At 37.5% G+C, this 22,355-nt stretch overlaps 1 protein-coding gene across 2 annotated transcripts in view; it reads right to left on the bottom strand.

The window, feature by feature from the left end:
• Window positions 1–696: 696 nt before the first annotated feature.
• Window positions 697–22,355, bottom strand: part of si:ch211-1e14.1 (UPF0606 protein KIAA1549) — a 54,080-nt gene continuing 32,421 nt past the window's right edge. The window contains exons 10-21 of one of the 2 annotated variants that reach the window (XM_022679599.2): window positions 19,759–19,936; window positions 18,189–18,373; window positions 12,622–12,830; window positions 10,245–10,372; window positions 8,724–8,932; window positions 8,020–8,249; window positions 7,768–7,912; window positions 7,259–7,585; window positions 6,048–6,100; window positions 4,762–4,904; window positions 4,478–4,605; window positions 697–4,309 (exon numbers count right to left, since the gene is read on the bottom strand). In XM_022679599.2, coding sequence (XP_022535320.2) covers window positions 4,070–4,309; window positions 4,478–4,605; window positions 4,762–4,904; window positions 6,048–6,100; window positions 7,259–7,585; window positions 7,768–7,912; window positions 8,020–8,249; window positions 8,724–8,932; window positions 10,245–10,372; window positions 12,622–12,830; window positions 18,189–18,373; window positions 19,759–19,936 — 2,175 coding nt within the window. In that variant the 3' untranslated portion in view covers window positions 697–4,069. The remainder of the gene's footprint in view (window positions 4,310–4,477; window positions 4,606–4,761; window positions 4,905–6,047; window positions 6,101–7,258; window positions 7,586–7,767; window positions 7,913–8,019; window positions 8,250–8,723; window positions 8,933–10,244; window positions 10,373–12,621; window positions 12,831–18,188; window positions 18,374–19,758; window positions 19,937–22,355) is intronic. The other variant, XM_049483610.1, reaches the window with a different exon arrangement.

Below are 22,355 nucleotides of genomic sequence, written 5' to 3'. Positions count from 1 at the left end.
TGGTGTATGTCATTTTGTTTCAAAAATCTGGGGGCTATTTTATTGATACATATTTACATTCATTTGTGGCACAATTCAACCAAACCCTCACAGCAATGTTCTAGCTCTAGTGTAAAGCCTAGTAGCTCACATAATACAGCAAAGAATAAGAGATTAACTTAAACTTAATACCCAATAAACAGGCGTGCACAAACGTTTGGAAACACAGTTGTATGCAAAGGTTTGATAAGTCCTGTTAAATAAGTTAAATTAATAATACTGTTTTTTTAGTTATTTAGAAACTACAATCAATCAATAATTAATAGGCTTTTGACATATCCAACCCATTCAAATCATGTAATAAACCTCTTTACACTGAAAAAAAACACAGGGCTCTGTCTGTTCTGGGTGCTGCTACTATGATCCAAGGATCATAATCATGTTCGAATCCCAGGTAGATGGCACTCTCTCCACTAGTCACTCCTTGTGTAATGTTGGTCAGTACAGGCACCTGTTAGCTGATGTATTAAAAAGAGGCGGGTCTGACTCTCCTAGTGTTGGGAGCATTAATTGTAATAAAGTCCTAATAGAGTCATAATGAATGAGTGTGAGAAAATGGGTTAAAAACTAAATAATTAATGATTTTTTTTTTTGGAGAAAAGTAAGGACAAAGTAGTTCACATGTAGCAACTTCTATGAACCACTCAAACCAACAGATACAGATTTTTTTTTCCTTTTTTAATGTCATTTAAATAAAGAATCAGTAAAATCTGTAACTACAGGAAGAGGGAGTTCCATCAAAACAACAAATTCAACAAAATACAAAGCAGAAAAAACTCTAATATTTAAACAACAACAGAACCTGAAACAATTCAGAAAAGCTCTGATTAACACAATTCTCTTTTTTTGTCTGTAAACTGAAACAACAAAACAAAACAAAACAGTACTTCAGCTCTTAACACAGATTTTTTTGGGGAAAGCAGGACCACGTTTTAGAGAACATAATAAGGTAAGAAAGGGTACAGTGAGGGCCAGTAACACAGACTGAGGTTGTCTCTGACTCAGACTTAGTTCAATACTACCAGAAAAGCAACTGAATACTGTACTCTGCACTCTGCTAATACACATACTGGAAACAAGTGAATGGTGAAGCAGATAGTCACTTCATGACAACTTAATGAAGAACAGCTGATCTGTGAATATACTGAATATACTGCAGAGTGTGTGGAACACCTTCACTGGAATGTAGTTCGGAGCACTGCGTTGCTTCATTGCTTTATATATGTATACTGAAAATGATCAAACTGAAAATAGGAAAAAAGCACAGACTTTCAGCGTTGTAATACTTCTGGTCCTCAAACCGAATGCATTCTATTATAACAATTATGCATTTTATTTGATGTATACTTTAATTATTGTATACTTTAGTGTTCATGACAGTGCATTATGTGGTCAGATGAAAGAAATGTAACCGTCATTAAGCCTATCCTTATTTTAAAGGATTAATTTCATTCAGTTTTAATAAGAATACTAAGCACTCAGGGCTCAGAAAACAGACAACTCTTCTTCAGATCAAGAGCAGAGCAATAAAACGCTGCTCCCTTGTAAACCCACTTGCAAACTATTATGTTTGCAGACTTTCTGAAGCCATCTACAGTAGTGGTTCTCAAACTGTTTAGGTGACCTACCACCAATAATCAAACACAAGCAAAAGCACCACTTACTGGGGCTACTGCATAGGTTTAGGTGCTTTTGATTTTGCATTTTTGTTTCTGATTAATGCAGGATTCCTACAGAAACATCTTGGAAAGCTAAAGTCGATGTAGTGCAAGAAGATGCAGTAAACTACAGCATCTAAATAGCATTTTTAAAATCCTAGGTTATTTTTTTTTATCTAATAATGTGAAACATTATATTCTAATAGTTATCACATATTTTTGGGCATGCAGCGCTCATCTTGGCATGTCTCACGTACCACCAATGGTATGCGTACCACAGTTTGAGAATCACTGACCTAGAGCAATATACTGTGCAAGAGTAGGTAGCAATAGCAAAGTGTGTATTAAATCAACACTTCTTCACTCACTTTTCAAAAGCTATAGTAGATATGGGACAGCAGATTCTGCAGTAGTTTGGTTAATATAACCCTTGCTTGTGTGACATTCAGGTGTGTATGCCTTTTTTTCTGACATTTAAAGATGAAATAAGAGCTCATATCTCTTACAGCAGAAGGCAATGTGTGGCAGATGGCCAGAAAACTGAACTGAAAAGTGAAAAAAAAAAAAAAAAAAATAGCACCACAAGAGGATGAAGTGAGAGGAAGTGCCCATGGGATACTATTACTCACAAATAATCCAAACCTAGAAAAATAGTGCATGATAAAGCAAATAGATGCTGGTAAGGTATTTTTTTAAGGTATCTTCATGTTTTTCACTGATGAGACAGACCACCAGAGGCCTGGTGAAAGATTATTCAGATGTGAAGGCAGTGAGAAAAAGCAAAAAAAAAAAAAACAATCTTACAACAACTCCGTACAAACAAACAGACACACCACACACTCCACCTCCAGCAGTAAAATGAGTAAGGAATGTGTGGTGGTCTGCTTTTGGCTGTAGTCAATTGCTAATTGCTACCAGAGTGTCTGGGTTGCTGTGATGCGTCAGTATGTAAGGTAAACATTTCAAATGTAAAAACAAGAGAAAATGTCCAAGTCCAGTACTGATTTAATGACTGCTTATCTTTTTTTCTTGATATAGTGTGTCTATCAGTGATGAGCAGAGGCCAAATATTAGGGGCAGTGATGTCACAGGAGTACACTCTTAAAACTGAATATACCAATAAAGGAGTTAAATGGTGCTTTTCCACTGCATGGTACCATGGTACACTACTCAACTTTACCAGAGTTATTATTAATGAGGAGATCGGTCACTGGTTAAATTATAAATTGGAATTTGTATAACGTATAACATAACATAGTCCCACCCTTCAACAAAAACATCCAGCGTCAGCATGCAAGACTGTCCCCTCGATGTGGAGGGGACATGAAATGTCCCCTCGATGTGGAGATCTGTGCACGTGCAGCAGCTATTTTTTTCCAGATTTACTGAGGCAAGCTCTACAAACTCTTCATGACAGACTAGAATTGTTTTATCAGTGATTTAAAATATGCTTTTGAAACAGTAATTATCCTGAAGTTTCCAAAACGTTAAACTCTACTCATTAAAAGGCTGGTTATGTATGACTGGAGACAACTAAGAGAGAGAGGGAGAATAATACAGTCACTGTACATGATGCAAAAGACACAAACTGAGAATACAGAAAACTATTCCTTCAGCAGTCATCACTGTTTACTGTGTTGTAACTCTAAAGATAGTAGAGTCAGTGTTTTACGAAGTGCGGTATAGGGGTGTATAAAAACATTGATACACTTGAGTACTGTGATATTAAGTTTTGTGATACTGTATCGATTAGTATCGTATCACAATACATTGCTAGTGGTAACAATGATATCATGGTACTGTGACTCTGCAATACTCATATATCTCAAAGGAAACCAATATGTCATGTTGCAATACCAAAAATACCCCCCTCCAGTTACCAGGTATCAAAAAGAGTAGAGTAATGCAGTTAGCATACAGTGGAAAAGATCCAAAAGAAGATCCAGTTCCCCTTAATAACCTTTAAGTGAGTTGAATAAAATGATCCAGTGAAATGTTGTTCCACATGTTGGGATTCTGGTATGAGGAAAAACATGCAATCATCTAAAGGCTTTTCAAAACTACTGCTGTTTATCTAAAGCATCAACCTTTCTGATATCTTCATCTTTAAGAGTGTATGTGACTGGTCTTCTTGTTCAGCTGCACTGATAACAGGTAAAGCTTTGGCTACCAGTAAAGTAGTCACGTTCTTAGAAATCTCACAATGCCTTCTTCTACCACAGTGCTCCTTGTGGCAGGGCAGCAGGGCCTACAGGGCTTACAGGGCTTCTTCCACCTCTCAACAAAAAAGTCACTTCCATGGGAAGTACAGTGCAGTGCAATATTGCTGTATGTAGAGCCTGGAGGGTCAGGGTGGGCTGAAGGGTCAGGTCTCAGCTGTGGTAGCCCGTGACGGCCGCTTGCTTCTGTGATAGACGCATCAGCTCCTCCCGGATGGCTTTGATGAGCGAAGCGGAGGAGTGGTTGGGAGGAGAAGACTCCTCAGGAGGAGCAGATGGGGGGTAGCCCATGCCGATGGAGTTCAGGTGGGCAGGGGGAGCAGTGGGCTCTCTCATACCATTTCTGGAGGTCTGGAACAAAGAAATGGGGGGGTATTCAAATGAGCTAAAAACCTGGATGAGACAGGGAAGACAGGAAAGCAAGAAAGAAGGATGGAAGGAATGAATGAAGGTGAAAAAGACACAAGAAAAGGTCAGAAAAGTTTCAAGTTTCCAGTTGTGACAGCAGTAACAGAAAAAAATCAAATAGAAAAATCTGAAGTAACAACTGCATATACATACAGGGTCTCTGTTAGCAGGTCTGTTGAAGTCTTCTTCGTGATAAGGTCCACAGTTTAGGTTTCCAGGCTGCCTGCCCTCCCCCATACGGCCTGACAGACCCACCTGGGTTAAGTGGTGTAGCTGAGCACCTGCACAAAAGACACATACACACATGCACACACAATCAAGTCACAATAATACAGAAAACTCACAGTATCTTCCCACATTGTCTGTTTTTGGTCAGCTCCACTAAAAGAATAAATTATGACATTGTTTTGTCTCTGTGTTATTTCTAATGCACATACCTGTGGTGCCCCCTACTGGTCGTGGTCTGACAGAAGAAGGCAGCTCTTCCATGTAGGTCCCTCTGCTGTTGTAGAGCACCTCAGACTGCAGCTGCTCTCCAACTAATCCATCTCCTGGGGGGTAGCCGGACCCCAGCCCCTGCCTGAAATGACAGTTAATTTATACTGAGCAACACCCTGTTTTATGTGTGTACAGAATGTCCTTGTTTGTTCATATGATTTGTGTGTAGAACGATGGCTATAGCATTTCATGTGTGATGTCTCAACAGCAGTTTTTAAGGTGCTGTCTGGCGCCAGAGGCTCAGACACACTACACTGGAGTGATGAAATAAAAATGGCCTTAGCCTGAATTATTGATGAAGAACCATGAAGTGGCCTCTGGGTGAGAAAGGAAGAGGGCAAGCCCAGGACAGGAGAAAGCGGGGAGGGGGAGGGTGAAAGGAGTTCTCTGAGAAAGAAGACTAGACAATTGACTAGACACTTGATTATCTTACAAGCCACAATATGGTTAGAAAGGCTGCAATAATTAAGAATGTTGTAAGTCACCACATGCCTGATTGATGATACATATTACAAATATAAATAAATAAATAATAAAAAGTAATAATAAAAAATCATAAGACCCGCAAGACCCTCTGACATTGTCTGATTTTCATATATGTTTCAAAGAAATACTTACCACAGCTGTTATCAGTGAATGAAACTTAATAGTTCTTTAAATTTGTTTAAATATTTATACAATTTACCAATCAGTACATGACTCCAAACCTGAAATTTTTGGTCCATCTGATTCCACCAGAGTTATTTTCATTTTCATGCATGCAGCTCAATAAAATACCACCCACATGTTCATAAAAATACCACCAGCTTGTAAAGAGGGTGCGGTGCACTGCAGTGTAACTTTATGAATAGGACTTATATGGTATGCAGCACATGTTGGCTGATACAACATGACTACTGCCAAAATGTATACATTGGACTCACAAAAACTTTCCTAAGGAAAAAACTTACAAAGAATCTGTAAGAATCCAACAAAAATATTTTCCTAAATATTCTCCATAAAATATTTGTAACATTTGTAACATTGCATTAATACTGTATACAGCTTATAATAATAAACAATGTGAGACACATTTCTTATTTAAATTAATAAGTATTTCTATTATTCAGTTAAATCAGCATAGCAACATTGAGGAACAATTGAGAAATTTAACCATTTAAACTGATTATTTTAGAGGCTGGCCTATTTGTCTTTGCCCACTGGGAGTGTTCATATAGTAACTCACCTCTGCAGTAAGCTTTGCACTGTAGAAGGTGGCAAACCCATCTCTGTGTACCTCTAAAAAACACAAAAACATACAGAAATTAAACATGTGAATCACACTCCTTATAGAGTTCATTCTTCTTCAGGCCTGCAAGTCCAAACACACGATTCTAAAAACATTACCTCATAAACCTACAGCCAGCATGTATGTGCAGCCAGTGTTGGAGCTGTGGGTCCAAGTCAGTTTTTTTCAAGCCAAATTAAATTCACAAAACCAGAGAAGAGCAAAGCTTTTAATGAGCTGCAGCGGTTTTTCACCTCTCTATAATTGATTCTACTGTTAACATTTATGCCAGATAAATAAACTATATATTTCATGCACTGCTGTTTACAGATTTCACATTGACTGGTTAGAGTAGAAGACATCAAACACCACAGTTAGAACAGTTGAACGGCTTTTTCCGCTTTCTCTATAGGACCCTTTTAATTTGATATCTAGAAAACCCCAAAATGTGTGATCCACACAGCATCATTCCACTGCAATTAATCTGCTTTCGTCATTACTGCATAGCTCTGAGGCTGAACACAAACAGGATGTAGTGAAGTTCAATAATTAACCTAATCAAATAAAAGTGCTGTTAGCAACTCCCTCACATCACAAGGAAATTCATCTAGCCTGACATCAGATAAGAGGCTGTATAGGATGTTTACCTCTCAAACGCCCCTGCTTTAAGTTAGCTTGTTAATCAGTAGTGTGTGGCTACTATTTATTTCCTCTAGCAGTAAGGAATAAATTGTGTCACAGCCACTGTATGCTATTCGACTCAAAACAGTTGGTCAGGATTCTAGGATGTCTGTGGACACTGCTTTGAATAAATGTATTCAGCTACTTCAAGTTGCTCCCACTGCTGAAATAAAAGTGCAAATGTACATAAACAGCTTATATTTAGGGTTAAAGTGGGGTGGGATCATCAAAGTGGCAGCTGAGACAGTTACTTTAAAAAAAAGCACGTTTTTGTGATCCTATTCCAACGTTTTTGACCATATAGTGCATTTTGATTTCTTTTTCTCAACCTGTAGGCTATAAAGGGCATTTAGAACTGAAAACTGCAATAAAATGAATTAATTAAAAATGGACTGTGCTGCAATTTGAGATACATATTAAACTACCAATAAACCATACTGTTTTGTGTTGCTTAATGTAGTTAGTGTGATGAGATGAGTGGACCTTACCCCTGGGAAGGGACTGAGCGCCGGGTATGAAGGGCCCCAGGGCCGCGGGCCACGAGATGGAGGGCTGGAAGGTGCTGCTGGTCCAGGACTAATCCCCACACCAGGCAAAGTGATGCCAGCATTGCTGCCCTGTGAGGTGGGGGATACCAGAGCAAAAGCATCATCCAGCAGGGAGTGCATCTGCTGCCGGGCCTCTTCTATGGATGGCTGAGGGGGCAGGTACGGTGGAGGAGGAGGAGCGTGGCCTGGCGGGGGTGATATTGGGCCAAGAAACACATCATCAGTCGGGGATGGGCTTTGAGGTTCAGGTCCCTGGTCTGGATCCGACTGGAAGAGAAGATTAGATATTAGTGCCGGACATTACAGCAACAGTTTCGCTGAAATCTACAGCCAAATAGATTATCCTGCTTTTTATAAATAGATTTTGGATAATTGCTGTGAGAATTTGATTGCATTTGGCAACAAGAAAGTAAAAAATATAAGCATAAAAAGTAAGTTAGTGAACTGACCACATATGCTATGTTGTTGACTCCAGGGTATTTCTTATATGTGCCGTCACTGTCAGTGGTGATGAGTCGGTCTCTGTCTGCATCTGTCAGATCCCCATTCATCTGCTGCTTCTTCCTTTGCCTGGGAGAACGCCTCTCTCTGCCACTGAAATGTATACACACATGCACACATATTTATATTAAATATAGAAATGCACAACCTAATTTAAGTATGGTGCAGCAGATCTGTTAGCCATGTGCTTGTTGTCCAACCTTTTCTTGGGCTCAGTGTAGAGAGGTGGCATGTGGATGTCTGGGTCCAGAATCTTATCGATCTGCATCTGAGCCTTCTGGTAGATGCGGTCCTGCTCTTTGGGGTCGGCCAGGCCATCGATGAGATCATCCATGGCGGGGAAGTCATAGTGGCCTTTCCTCTTAGCCCTCAGACGGATCTTATTACGATGGTGCTCGATCTCAGACTTCTGTCTCAATGCAACCTGGATCTAAACAGGAAAGAGAGTCAAAAATTAGGGCTAAAAGTAAAAGAGCAAAATAAAATGTGCCCATTTTGGCAGTGAGAGTGCCTGTAATGAAGACCAAAGGTGATCTGGTATCATACAAAATTGCACCCCACACCATGACACCAGGCTTTCTGGACATGTGACAACAAACCGCTGATTATGGCTGCTGATCACGGTGTCGTCACACACAGATTCATTGGTCACCTGCTGCCATTCTGAGTCACTTCATGATAATCTAGCACTTAGGATAAACTACCCTTAGGGTTAATGGCTGAAGGTTGATTTCTTCTGGGAATCTGGTAACTTTATTTTTTGACAATGAAAGTATTTAGTGATCTAAGGAGTTAATGAATGCAATTCTCAAACAGTCTATTGTTTGGACTATTGTTTTTCAGCACATCAGATATCACTTAGGGTCCATTTATAAATTATGGATGGCAATAAAATTCAGCACACCTCCTTGTTGATCTTGGCATTCTCTGCAGTCTTGTCAGTAGCTGCAGGGTTCGATAAGGGCAGGGCAGGCATGGGCTGCATGGCGATCAGCTGGATCTTACTGGAGAAGCGCTTGTTGGGGGGATCTGCTGATCGGGATATCCGGTCCACATGCTCAAAGATGGAGGCTGAGGATACCTGATCATCTATACCATTCAGTGGAGGAGGACCTACAGGGTAAAAGACAGTTTAGCATTTAACACCATTCAAATTTTATTGAACAAAAACTAAAAACACAACGCAAATACAATGAACATGAAATCATATGTGTCTATTTGATTTAAATCTTTAGGAAATTGCCAAGTTACGTGAGACAATAAAATCCTTATTTTTTAGACAGCTTTACAGTCCAGCAGAGGACAGTGTCTGCTGTAACTCTACAGGTATTGACTTTCAATTAAGGTGAGACATTTGTTAGCCTGGCAGATGTGCTAAAGAGAATACAGATGAGGGAGAGATCAGTTACCAGAGACCGTGTACTGAATTACAGAATTACAGAATGACAAAAAAAAATGGCACTTAACAGGCACAAGGTTTTAAGTTTCACAACAACAGCTGCATGCCTAAGTCTCTTTTCGACTTTATGAACTTCTTCACATTATGGTGTTTATTAATAATCAAATCCTCTATTTCTCAGCTGCTGTTTTTAGTAGTTATTGATATTTGATCAGCTTTAGGATCTTCATGCATTCTGAAGATGCTAAAGCTGATCAAATATCAATAACTACTAAAAACAGCAGCTGAGAAATAGAGGATTTGATTATTAATAAACACCATAATGTGAAGAAGTTCATAAAGTGGAAAAGAGACAAATAAAAGAACAAAAGGAATTCTACTCAAATCAGACTAGCTCTACTTTACAGACCAGAGATGTTCTTACCAATCCTATTTCTCCCTGAGAGCCATAACAGATGGAAGAAAAAGAGGGAGAGAGATACAAAGAAAGCCATGTTATGCCATTAATGGTGGACTTTAAGAAGAACTGCTTGAAATATTATAAACGCTGATTTGCTATGGTTGCTATGATGGCTAGGCATGAATATGAGTAGAGGGTAATGCTTGTTGTAAATGGTAAACTACAGTGCCTTGGCTCATATATTGTACGGGAGATGTGCCACTGTAAGATGAGTTTCAGAGTAAATAAAAAGTAAAGTAATTGTGTCAGTCACAATGCACACCAATGTTCGCTTGAGCACCTTTAGAACTCAGAGTTCTATTAGGCTATGTTCACATAGCAGGTTTCAGTGGCCTTATTCCATATGAAACCATATAAATTTGTGTCATATCCAATTTGCAGTAATACGTCTGAAAAGCAAGATTGGAATTCGTATGAATTTTATGTCAAAAAGAAGGAAAAAAGACCCCTGTTCATTCCTTAATCCACTCTTCTCTCCTCATTTTGGCAGAGAAGAAAGACATTGTACTCATCATTACTCTCTAATGGAGCTGCAATGGCATGGTAATTGGAGCCGGTTAACTTGCCATTTAATCCGTTAGTGGCCATCTTGCGAGGTTGCTTAGAGTCACCGGGCAGCCTCGGGTTCTCCTTGGGAGACTCCTTATCACTGGACGGATCAGTACCCACCGAATCGCCATCTGAGGGGGAGATCCTAAAAAACAAAAGGCCATAGCAAGTGATTTAGTAATATACCACAATCGCTCTTAGTAGTGAACCATTAATGCTGGGATTGAGAGTATGGACATTAATTAAAAACGATTTTTACTGATTCAATTTAAAATGCACATTTACTTTGATACTGATGAAACTTACTAAATTATTTTAAGTCATATTACACTGTTTTTTTCTAATACTAAGATTGTTTTCAGCAGAGACATCAGAACCACACTCATTTTTAATATTTTTAAGCTCTGCTTACATAAATTAAATTAAATAAAGCATTCAGTGTCACAGTTAGTAGCACTGCAGACAAAAAACTATTTCTAAAATTGCACTGTTTAAGTAAATGTTTACTTAAACATTTACTACTGATATTGTAATTGGCTGTGCATTAGTTATGACTTCTAAATTTACATTCTGATTAATAAAATGAAACAGTTAATCCTGAAACAGCCATCTGGGACGAAATTCATAATTAACACATTTCCCCTCTAGCATTAAAAAAACAATATTGCATTAGCTTAAATATGCTTAGGATAAAATCTGTTCCAAATCTCTCCTCACCCCCAAACATTCTGATGGACAACACAATTTAGTACCCATTCATATTAGAAGAGGGAGGTCTTAAGATGGGGAGGGTGTAAGGAGAGGCTGACCCACTTCTGTCACGCTCTTAAGACTCTCTCTCTCTGTAACGATTAATGAGTGCCAAAAGTTCATCAATTAGGCCTGCAGGGTCATTTTTGACTGCCTGCCATTACGCACACAGATCAGGAGCAGCTTTAAGCTTTAAAGCTTAAAGTAATGCAAAATGTGTCTTCCCAATGTGAGCAGTAAACAAATCCTACATGGGTTTGATATCTCTGAATATGTCTATTCCTATCTCTTTACAGAGTGAGTGAAAGTGCATGATGTAGGGCATGTTGACAGTTAAGATGATGAATGCACTTCACCTGTGCTTCATGCTGTTACTTTAATGCATGAGCTATTGATCTGAGAGCAACATGGAAATCCCATTTATAAAGTCCTTTATTGATTCACAGAGCTCTCACTATTGATTGGATTCCTCTCTTAAAATCAATGAACACATGTTACTTTAATATTAGCAACATACTTTGCTAAATGCGTTAGAAAACTGAGGAACAGGGTAACGGGGTGATTTTAAAACCAAGGGCAAGTACTTGAAATAAATCACTTCCAAATTCAATAGAGAAGGCTCTACGTATTCAGGAGATTAGTGCAGCATTCTTCAGCTTTCATGGGGAATGACAATGTATTTCCTGTCCTCCTACTATATCATACTGACTGTCATAAAATCATTTTAATTTGAACTGTCTGCACTGCATCCAATTAAACAGGACTAAATAACTCTGTATTGAAATGTGCAGTTGGTCAATGTTTTTTTAAGCACTGAGGATATTTATGATATACAATAATTGTGACAACACCCCCTTTTTAGAAGATTTTTTTTATGTTTCCATGAAGAACCATGTTTGTAATAGAGATATGCGAGTACTTTGGGTGTGGCATATAATATCATACGCAAAAATATTGACAACTTTTTTGAACATCGTGAATGATATACCCTGAAATATCGTGCCATAAGACCCACCCCTAATTATTACATCAGGGTACTACTTTTTTGCTGTTTTTAGCAAAATAAAAAAAATCACTGTTCTTATTTTCCATTATATATCTACTAGAGACAGATAATATCTGTCCAGTATCATTTATTTTACTTTAATCCTGGATATATGGAAATATGTGGAGTGCATCATTAGTATCACAACATTCTGGATCATTGACCTCTGTTACAAATCTGATAACTTTCTTGTATTTTTTAATATTTTACTTAGTGGGTTTTCCATATCATATTGTATGCAATAATACAATTAAACATTTATTTTGTTGCAAATTCAGTTCTAAATTTAGTGTTCTGTCATATTTCCAGGAGTATCATTATTGTGAAAATACCATGAAATACTGTGATATTATTTTAGGGCCATATCGCCCACCTCTGGTAAGTATAAATAACTTGTTAAAGATATAAAGAACATTCACTTAGTGTAAATTATTTTTTTCTTAAAAGGTTCTTCAAAGTCTTTCATCACTATTACAAATACAGTTTTTACAGAAGCAAAAATAGTTTTGAATCACCATTTGAATCACGCTTATCTTATGTGTATGCAAAACACATGCTAAAATAATGTCATTTTTATTCTTCCACCTCCATTCACTCACCGCCCCTTCCTTTGCTGGCTGTTTCGGGAGGCCTTGGTGGAGGAGCCTCTGGACTTGGGCGTGGACGCCTCTGCAGTTTCAGCAGCGCTCGGCTCCTTAGTGGCCACTGGCAGCGGTAATGGCTCCTGGATCACCATGAGGTCATCCTTACTGTGCTGGCCCAGGTGCAGCTTGGCAAAGTCAAAGCCCTTCACGCTGGGAGCCTGTAGCTGGAGAGCAGCCGGGGATAAAGAGAGGTATGCAGTTAATATGGAGGGATGTGTGGAGATGGAGAGGTAAAGAGAGAGGGACTGTGAGGTGGGAGCAGGATCAAAGACTTTCATGGTCTTATGTTGTTTACTTTATGAAAAAAACACCTAAAGGAGCAACGCTGTATGAGACAGAATCAGGTCAGACTGCAGTCCAGCTCATTTCTGAAACATTCTACAGCATGGACAGACGAATACACACGAGAGGGGCCAAATACTGCTCATCCTGATTTACAGAATTACACTGTGCAGATTCACACAGACCATAAATACAACTGAGCTTAATAAATACATAAATAAACAGACAAAAAGACAGACAGACACAAGGACACAAAGAAATAGATGGATAGTGTGCCTCCAGGGCTGAGTACACTGGCAAAAGTATTTTATTTAAATAGGTCCATAATTATAAATTAATACAACAGCATTAAGGCTGAATAATTTTTACTTCAACTGTCAAAAAGAAAAAAATGATTTGTTGAAGAATACAATTCTTGTTTTATACACTATATTTACTGTTTGCTCAAATCAAATGTAAGAAAACAAATGAAAAACTTTGTGGATAAACATTATTTTAATATTCAATTTGTTCTGTTTATGTGACCCAGCATTTATAGGCTTCTTTGTGTGTTGGACTTATCGTTGGTGTTTTTATTTGGTATGGACAATGAGCTATGAGCTCTAAATGGATAAATTTGCCATTAGCTATAGCAAATATGACTACATGTACGTTTTCCATTGTAAACATTCATAGTACACAGTACCTTTTATTTACAAAACTGTAACAGATCCTGATATATAGTTTTTATTTTATATTAACTCAAGACTCAAACTTCAAGACTGAAAAATACTTCTAGGTCACATGAAATGTAACAAAAAAAATAAATATAAAAATCCTTGCTTGTCTGTTGTTTTGATTTAAGCAAATAAATAAATAATTAAATAAATTGTTTTCATTTTTTTCAGCATCAGATTTATTATGTTCTGTATAATTTAATCATTCCATTTTTATCGCTTTGTATTAGGACTATTTAAGTAATCTACTGATTATAATGATGATTATTTAAACCATTATGATAAAAAATAATAATTTAATTAAAAGGAAAAAGAAACAGTAATAAAGCTTCTTATACAAAAAGCCTTTGTTTAAAAGAGATATGGACACATACAAAATACTGGGTCCACCCATCAGCCTAAATCTTGCTGTAGCACAGATCAGCAGAAGAATCTAAAATGTGCATCATCATCATAATCATTATCACCAGAGAAACTGCTGACTAAGCAAATATAATTAAATAATTGCAACATACATCATCAGCACAAATATTGCCAGTAAACTGGAAGGCAAAATGTATGCTGATTAAAACATTTTAATCTTGTGGAAAGGAAGAGCTCATCTGAATACAGTGAATTCAGTGCACTTGCTGCAGGGCAGAGCAGGCAGACAGACAGGCAGTAATGAATTAAGTGTGCTGCATGCTGGCTGGCCTGGCTGCCTGCTTGCCGGTCTGTCTGTGTTTAGTGGGATAACAGACCAGATGAGCAGGACAAGCACTGTAATGCTGCTTAATGCCCGCAGGCTCTCTCTAGGGACTGGCCTAGAACTGAAAACCCACCCATAATGGGTGCAGCAGACTCGCTGACTGCAAAAAAAAAGAAAAAAAAGCTGAAATCTTTGTTCTTCTTTATGTATGACTGCATTCTGACTGCTGCTGTTTTTTGTTCTTTCAGAAAGCAGAAAGTGATCAGTTTCTCTTTTGGAAATGTGCTAATCCACCAATCATCAGGGAGCATGTGCAGCTCTCTTATGGCTTAGTTTCTTTTGAATGCAAATCAGGCTGTTTAGAAATAGGACAAAAGCTGAATACAATAAAACAATAAAAAAAAGTATTTCTCAAGTGTCCTACCAGCAACAGGGACCGAATGTAGGCCAATGTTACTGTCTGGAATGCTCTATTTAGGTCTGGATGGAGGAGGGGTGGGATTAACAAAGAAACATTCATACACATCTGGTGTTGAGATTATGTTCCAGTTTCTGCTCATCGATTTTATGACAAGAGGATTAAACAATACAATGCTAGTGCTAGTGCTAACTATAGCATTTCACGAAAGCTAGCTCTACTTGGATCCATCTGTACCTCTGACTTTGCCACCAAATGTTTCAACTTTTTCTTGATCCCTTTTTTGGGCTTTTCCTCCTCTTCCTCTTCTTCCTCTTCCTCCTCCTCCTCTTCTTCTTCTTCTTCTTCTTCCTCTTCATCTTCTTCATCCACAGTCTTTTGTCTTTTTATGCCCCTGGCAGCAGGGACTGGTTTCTGATTGGATTTTAAAGTACGGGGGGAAGTAAGGCAAACGTTTAGATATTTAGATGTTCAGATGTTTAGATGTTCCTGCTCCAATCTTGTACACACCGTCAGATGAATGTGTTCATACTCGTTTGCGTAGAGCACACACTGCCCACTACATCACCGCGGGACTGGAGACTAAGAGGGGATTAAAGTGGCCCCAACTGGACGAGAGAAAAGATGACACATGCTTGGCAGGGTATCTTTTCCAGGCTTTCTAATATAAACTACTGCTGCACTAAGGGAGATTTACTAAAAGCGCTAAATACAATTGAGCCCTTTCAATGAATAACCATACGTATTTGGGTGAATCAGCTATTCTTTTGTTTGGTAGCACTTCCTATGCATCCTATATTCATAATGCATTGCACATGATTTAATCATGCATTATTAATAAAGCTGGTGGAAAAACTCATATGTACTCATATGTACAATGTATGTATGTATGTATATATATATATATATATATATATATATATATATATATATATATATATATATATATATATATATATATATATTATAACACATTATACAATACAAATATGTAGCTGTATAAAGAGAGGTAATAATGCTTTATAATATCTGTGTAAGAACATTGTACATGCGAACAGAATGCATTGTGAAACTTGTCTTTATAAAAGAGACATATTTGTAGTTTTTGTTATTTTAAGGTATTTTGTTTGACAAATAATGCATTATGAATACAATATTTATAGTAAGTGTTACCTTCATTTTTTATGTAGACAATGGTTTACATTGCAATAATAAAAAGTGGTTTATTTACACTTTCTTCAGTCATTAATACTCTCAAAATTAAATAACCTACAATAGTAAAGAAAATAACTGATTACCCAAAAGGGATAATTGGTTGATATATTTGTTGGAAGGGCTTAATTGGCCTACACAAGCTCCGCCCACAAATGCATGTGTTCATGCTTTAGCTATAATAACCTAGAACAGCAAAATCCAGTTCATTAGCATTATATTTTAAACTGGAAATCCAATGTATCTTAGCAAACAAACAGCATAGTGCCCTCTCGTGAGGAATTAAGTGCTACTATTTTTTCTAAGTTTATTGGGACAATTTAATAGATTGTTGGGCAGAGCAAGCATAGGTGAATTATTACTAAACTGTTCTCCTACCACCCTCTACCTTCTCTTTTTTTCTCTCCTCCTCCTCTTCTTCTTCTTCCTCCTCTTCCTCTTCTTCTTCCTCCTCCTCCTCCTCCTCCTCTTCTTCTTCTTCTTCTTCTTCCTCTTCTTCTTCCTCCTCCTCCTCCTCACTGCTCTCAACTACTAGCTTTTTGCTCTTGACTGGGGTCATTGACCTCTGGATCGAAGGAATAGATTTCTGTAATGAAGCTGTGGACTGGATGGGGATGGACGATTTAAATGTGGTGAGAGAAGAGAGATAAATGGTGAAGAAAGGCAGATCAATGGCAGGGCAGGATGAATGAAATAGAATGAAAGACAATGAGGCAACATGAAAGAATGAAAGGCAACAGACCCAGATTTTAATGTGACCCACATAACTGAGACTGAATTTAACCAATAACTGAAACTTTTGTTGGGTTATGTACGGTCAGATTTTGGTGTAAGTTACTAACCATTACATTTAAAGCTACAGTTCCGATGTGCTTTTATACATTTTTTGAACTTCAAATTTACACAAAACTAAATGTGGTCAGTGTAGCTAGGCCTGTCATGGTAATAAAATAGTCGTTTTAAACCATTTGACAGAGCAATAAACTTGAGAGTGATTAAGACTAGTCACACATTGGAATTGGAATTTAAATAATATTTATAATATATATCCTAAAAATAAGTATACAAACTGGCTTTCTTAAAATGAATGATCTTTTTTGGATGACAAAACTCAGAAGGAATCTTTGATTTTGAGTCACGATTTGGATTTACAGGATTTTAAATACAACATAGTGGTTCTGTGCATGAAATCAGATGTGGAGGGCATGATCAATAAGGTTAATTAGCAAAATGGTAAAATAACGGTTACACAAATAAGGGCAAGATGTTCAAAGAAAACACATTTGAGGGCCCAAAGATCACCAGCATCCAATATTGACTATTCGCCTTGTCCCTCGCACACAGCTGTTTCTCAAAGTTACCTTATTTTTTTTATCATATTATGTACGTATGTAGATCGTGGGATATCCAAAGACTTGTTTGATTTATGTTGAACATTTTTTTTATCAGATTGGTGAGTATTAGGAGAGATTCTGTCAGTAAGAGAGATTCAATTTTTCTAATGTTTATTAGTACCATTTACTTTCCCATCCCAACTTTTTTGTAATGATTTAGAGCAAACAAGTTCTAAAAAAAGTTAATATATATTTTTTTTAAATGATAAAATGTTTCTCTTTCAACTTCTGCTATATTTATCATTCAAAGCTATAGTTCTGATGTGGTTGCAAAATACACACACTGGACTTCCAAAAACAGCAAGATATTCTCTTACAACAACTGCTATGTTTTGCTGTAAGCAAAATAAGGGTCTGTATGACTTGCAAATCGCATTGCATTCTGTTTTTATTTACATTTATTTATATTTTACACAGCGTCCCAAATGGAGCTTTGCTTCAACCAAGACGTGACCTCACACAACATGAGAATATTTTTCGTCTGATTCTACAGATACTAAAATAACTCCAGAGAATGAAATGGCCCAGAGTGGGCCAAATCAGTCGCACAAAGATGAGATAAGCAGCAGTCAGACAGAGCAGAGACAAACAGGAGCCCACTCACTGATTAGCACTATCTGCCCCTTCAGAAACACAACACAGCAGACATGCCACACAACAATGCAAACGCTACGTTTTTTTCAGTGTGACTCTCTCCAGTGCTGCCAAAATAACACTAAAACAACAATGAGCCGCATTCCTGTCCAGACATCCATACTTCACTCTCACTTAGTTACACAGCAGTTACTAAACAATAAGCCTGGATCTCTTACCTTCTGCCTCTGCTGGACAGTGCTCATGGTGTCCGGCTGAAACTCCAGTTTATCCGTGCGGCACAGTTTCCAGTATAATATGGATATAATAAGCACCACCACCAGTACAGGCACCACCACTCCTATTATAATCCATGTGTTGGTGTTCTCTGTCTCAGAAGGCGATGAAGCCAGCTTCTCCACAGCTGTACACAGGAAATAAAGCAGATATGTGTTTACATAACTGATCTCTTCCAACAAATAAACACTTACACCTTCTGGGAGAAAACTATTATACCTTATCTATTTATTTTAAAAAAATCTGACATAAAAGCGAATATGTTCTTTATATAGACCTTTATAGTGACTAAACTAGGAAAATCTACTTTTAGCTAAAGTGCTCTAGTGAGCTAAAATGTATTACAGTATTCTTGAACACTCAGCTCATGGGTATCGTTTTAATCATTTTACACTTGTTCCTAGATTGTATTTAATTAATTCCTAATGAAATCACAAGTGTATTTTGTTTGTTTAGTTTCAATTAATTTGCCATCTACTTTTACTGTTAGTTTTTTTTGTAGTCCTTCTTTAATCTTAACCTGATTAAATGTATTTTTTTAATCAGATTATATTGTCAATCCCTTTCAAATGCCAGGCTGCAATGAGAATGAGAGTTATCCTCAATGTATTCATTTTTCAGGAAGGCACTTTAATTAAAATAACTTCAAATCTGTCTTGTCTGAAGAAATAGTTGATACGTGGTTATTCGTTAAAAGGGCTCAATGATTATATTGTAACATTCATTCTGCTACTTACACTGACAATACATTTAAACATAAAAATATAAATAAATGAATAAATAAATTAAATAAAAATGCCAGGTTTTGGTCTTAAATTACTTATAAACATAATTAAATGAATAAATAATTAAAATAAAAAATGCCAGGTTTTGGTCTTAAATTACCGTATGAATTGTGCATGTTGTAAATGCAACTAAAATGGGTAAACAAATTAATAAATTGTAATCCAAATGCAACCATTTATAAGGCATTACATTTCAAAATTTATAGCAGGTCTAGTTAATCTAAAACAATAAAGACAGCATAACCTCCTGCATGGCCTGAAGCCTGAGATCAGCTGTTTAAGATGGCAAGTGAATTGCATGGTGAACTAGCTAAACAAGACACAGACAAAAGAGTGCCTGATGCCTCCAAATACTCTACTGGTTTAAAACAGACACAACACAACAAACACAAGTCTAAATTAAGACTTTCTTTTTTCTATAGGTGAAACAGCTGAACATCCACCAGTGCAAACAAGTGTCAGATAAATCGGACCAGCTCTTTGGAGGACATGCTCATTAAGACCCCATCTTTGATGTTTACAGTGAGAAGAACTCAAGCATTCTGTTTTCAAATACCACTGCCAGCCTGCACTGCGGTCAGAAGGCAGTGTATGATCATCTGATTAAAAACAACTAAGGAAGGCTCTATGAAAGAGTTCATGCAGTGAACTAATTTCTCAGTCTCTTGCATCGTCAGTTTTCTTCACAAGTCTAAAGTAGCGCGTTCCCAACAGATTCAATACTCACGCTGGGCCAGGATGCCCTGAACACGGTATCCCAGCACTATAGCTGCACGCTGCACATCCAGCCTGTTCAGCAGGTTAGCAGTGGTGACGGCAGGCAGTCTCTCGCCGCTAGGACCTTCCACAAAGTAGATCATGTCTAAAGGGTTATCTGGCCCTGCTAGGCGCGTGGTCTGCACAATCTGTGGGTAGATCAAACACACAATGTAGTAAATAAGTATTATGTCATACAGTTATGTACAATAATAACTAAAGTGTGGTTGTATTATATGAACAGATGCCTTATTCAACTCATATATAACTAATTCTCTGCCTCAAGATTTCACAACCACTTTTAAAATTTGAGACATTCTAGATAATACCACTAGGTAACCTTTCCCCCAACCTTTCTTTTAAAATAATTTTACAATAATTCTATCTTAATTCTTAAATCTTTCAGTATGCATGTAAAATGTATGAATTATTTTTTGCAGTGACACCCTCATAACAGCAGTATGTTGTATCTACACTATTAGGGGTTTATCATACGCAATAATTTTGAATTTTGAATATCATGATACCCCTAATTATTATTTATATTTGGAGTGCATTATTAGTATCATGATATATATATTTAAAAAATAAATAAATAAATAAATAAATTATATATATATATATATATATATATATATATATATATATATATATATATATATATATATATATATATATATATATATCTCACTTAGTGTTGCATATGCATATGCAATAAAAAAAATTGTTGCAGTAGTGTATGCTTAATTTTTTTTTTTAAAATTCAGTGTTTGTAATATCGCCAAGAATATCGTTATCGCAAATATTGCAATATTATTTTAGGGCCATGTCGCCCACCCCTATACACTATACAAAAAAGAATAATAAACCATATAAAATAAAGTGTACATTAAAGTAGTAAAGGCAACATTAAAACAGTGAGTGCTGGAAGATGTAACCTGGGCTGTCTTGTCTGTGTTCACACTCATGCAATCTCCAGCGTTATTGGGGTGGAAAAAGATGACAGCAGTCGGCCTCACCTGAACTTGACCTACATAGTGCACTCTCACGGCTGGGCTCTAACTGGCCGTCCTCTCACCGCTTTATCTCAAAGTGCTAGCAGATGACTGAGCCCGACAGTGTCCCCCCAGCATAGAATATGGGCTTGTGTTACCAGGCAATTCAGTAGTCTGCCTTTTATTTACATCAGCCGGCACACTCAATATAACATTACGCTTATAAGATTTAAATAAAGAAATTGGACTTGAGAGGCAGAGTGTTACAGTTGCTAAAAAAAGTTGCAAATCTGAGGGGGGGGGGGGGGGGGGGTGTTGTTTGATGCTAGAAAGTGTCAAAACACATATGATACATGTCGGGATTATAATAGTAATATAATATAATGCTGCAATGTGACAAAAGGGTCAAACGGTCTATAACAACTTCAGTTGATTTAAGCAGCTAGATCTGAGATGCCGGTGCTACTATCCTGCTCCTTGGATCCATGATCATTTAGGTTTGTGGACAGCAGAGAGAAGGATGGAAATTTCTGTAATCCACCTCTAATAATCCAAAACTAATTGTATCTCTTTACTTTAACTATACTCTTGCTATAAAAAAGCGCTTTGGGAAACCCTGATGTGAAATATATAGTACACACATATTAACTGCAATATATAAAACAATTATACAAATAAAACCCTTAAAGCTAAACAAAGCAAATAGCAAAACATACTAAATGTATGTTTTCAACATAAAATATCACTTTTATCACAATATCACATTTTTTCATTTAAAAAAAGCTATTATTGTGAATGTAATGGTACATCCCTAATGTACGCAAAAATTTGAGATGTATTATTTGTCCTCGTATGACATATTCACACTCAGCTAATTAGGTCATTAATACACAAATAGCAGTAGTGGAGCATGCATCATCAGTATGAACAGCAGCAGCATTAGTGTGAAGGAGCCAAAAGGTCAGTGTGTACAGGCCAAAAAAGGGGTGGCTGTAAAATCAAGCAGATATTTAATCATACTGACAGCTCCTTGCTGTGCGTGCAGACTCTCTGTACCCCCCACAGGAAACAGTGAAAATCTCTCTGAGCTCAGTCTGAACAGACACTGGGTCTGAGGAAGACTTTAGCTCGTCTGTGAGGAGTGTTCAATAATTGATCTGATATCAGCTCTCCAGCCTGCAGGAGGAAAACAGGAGTCAGCCAGTGGCTACATAGCCCAGGGATGAATAGGAGGTGTTGCCATGGATACTCCTGGGCTGGAAAAGGGATGCGCAGAGCAGAGCAGGTGCTGAGAGGGGGCCACAAAGAGAGAGTCATTAAGAAGCCAGAGAGGCTGGGGACGTTCCACACAGGAAGTGTTCCATAATGAGGGTCTCCATTTTCACAGCGGAGTGTATGGGGAAATGGCAAACGACTCACGGACATGTCAGTGCTGTCACACAATAAAGGCTGCTATTTTCATGGAGCTGTGTGCTTGTGTTTTGTGCAGGAATATATAGACACGTGTGCAACAAAACAAAAGGGGTCAAATGCACCTGTGATGTACAGGTGTTCTGTGAAAGACCCAGAAAGA

The sequence above is a fragment of the Astyanax mexicanus genome, chromosome 9 (assembly GCF_023375975.1).
Source record: "Astyanax mexicanus isolate ESR-SI-001 chromosome 9, AstMex3_surface, whole genome shotgun sequence".
Classification (NCBI taxonomy): domain Eukaryota; kingdom Metazoa; phylum Chordata; class Actinopteri; order Characiformes; family Acestrorhamphidae; genus Astyanax; species Astyanax mexicanus.
The sequence above is the reverse complement of the archived record's forward strand: the minus strand, read 5'-3'. Positions and strand labels throughout refer to the sequence as shown.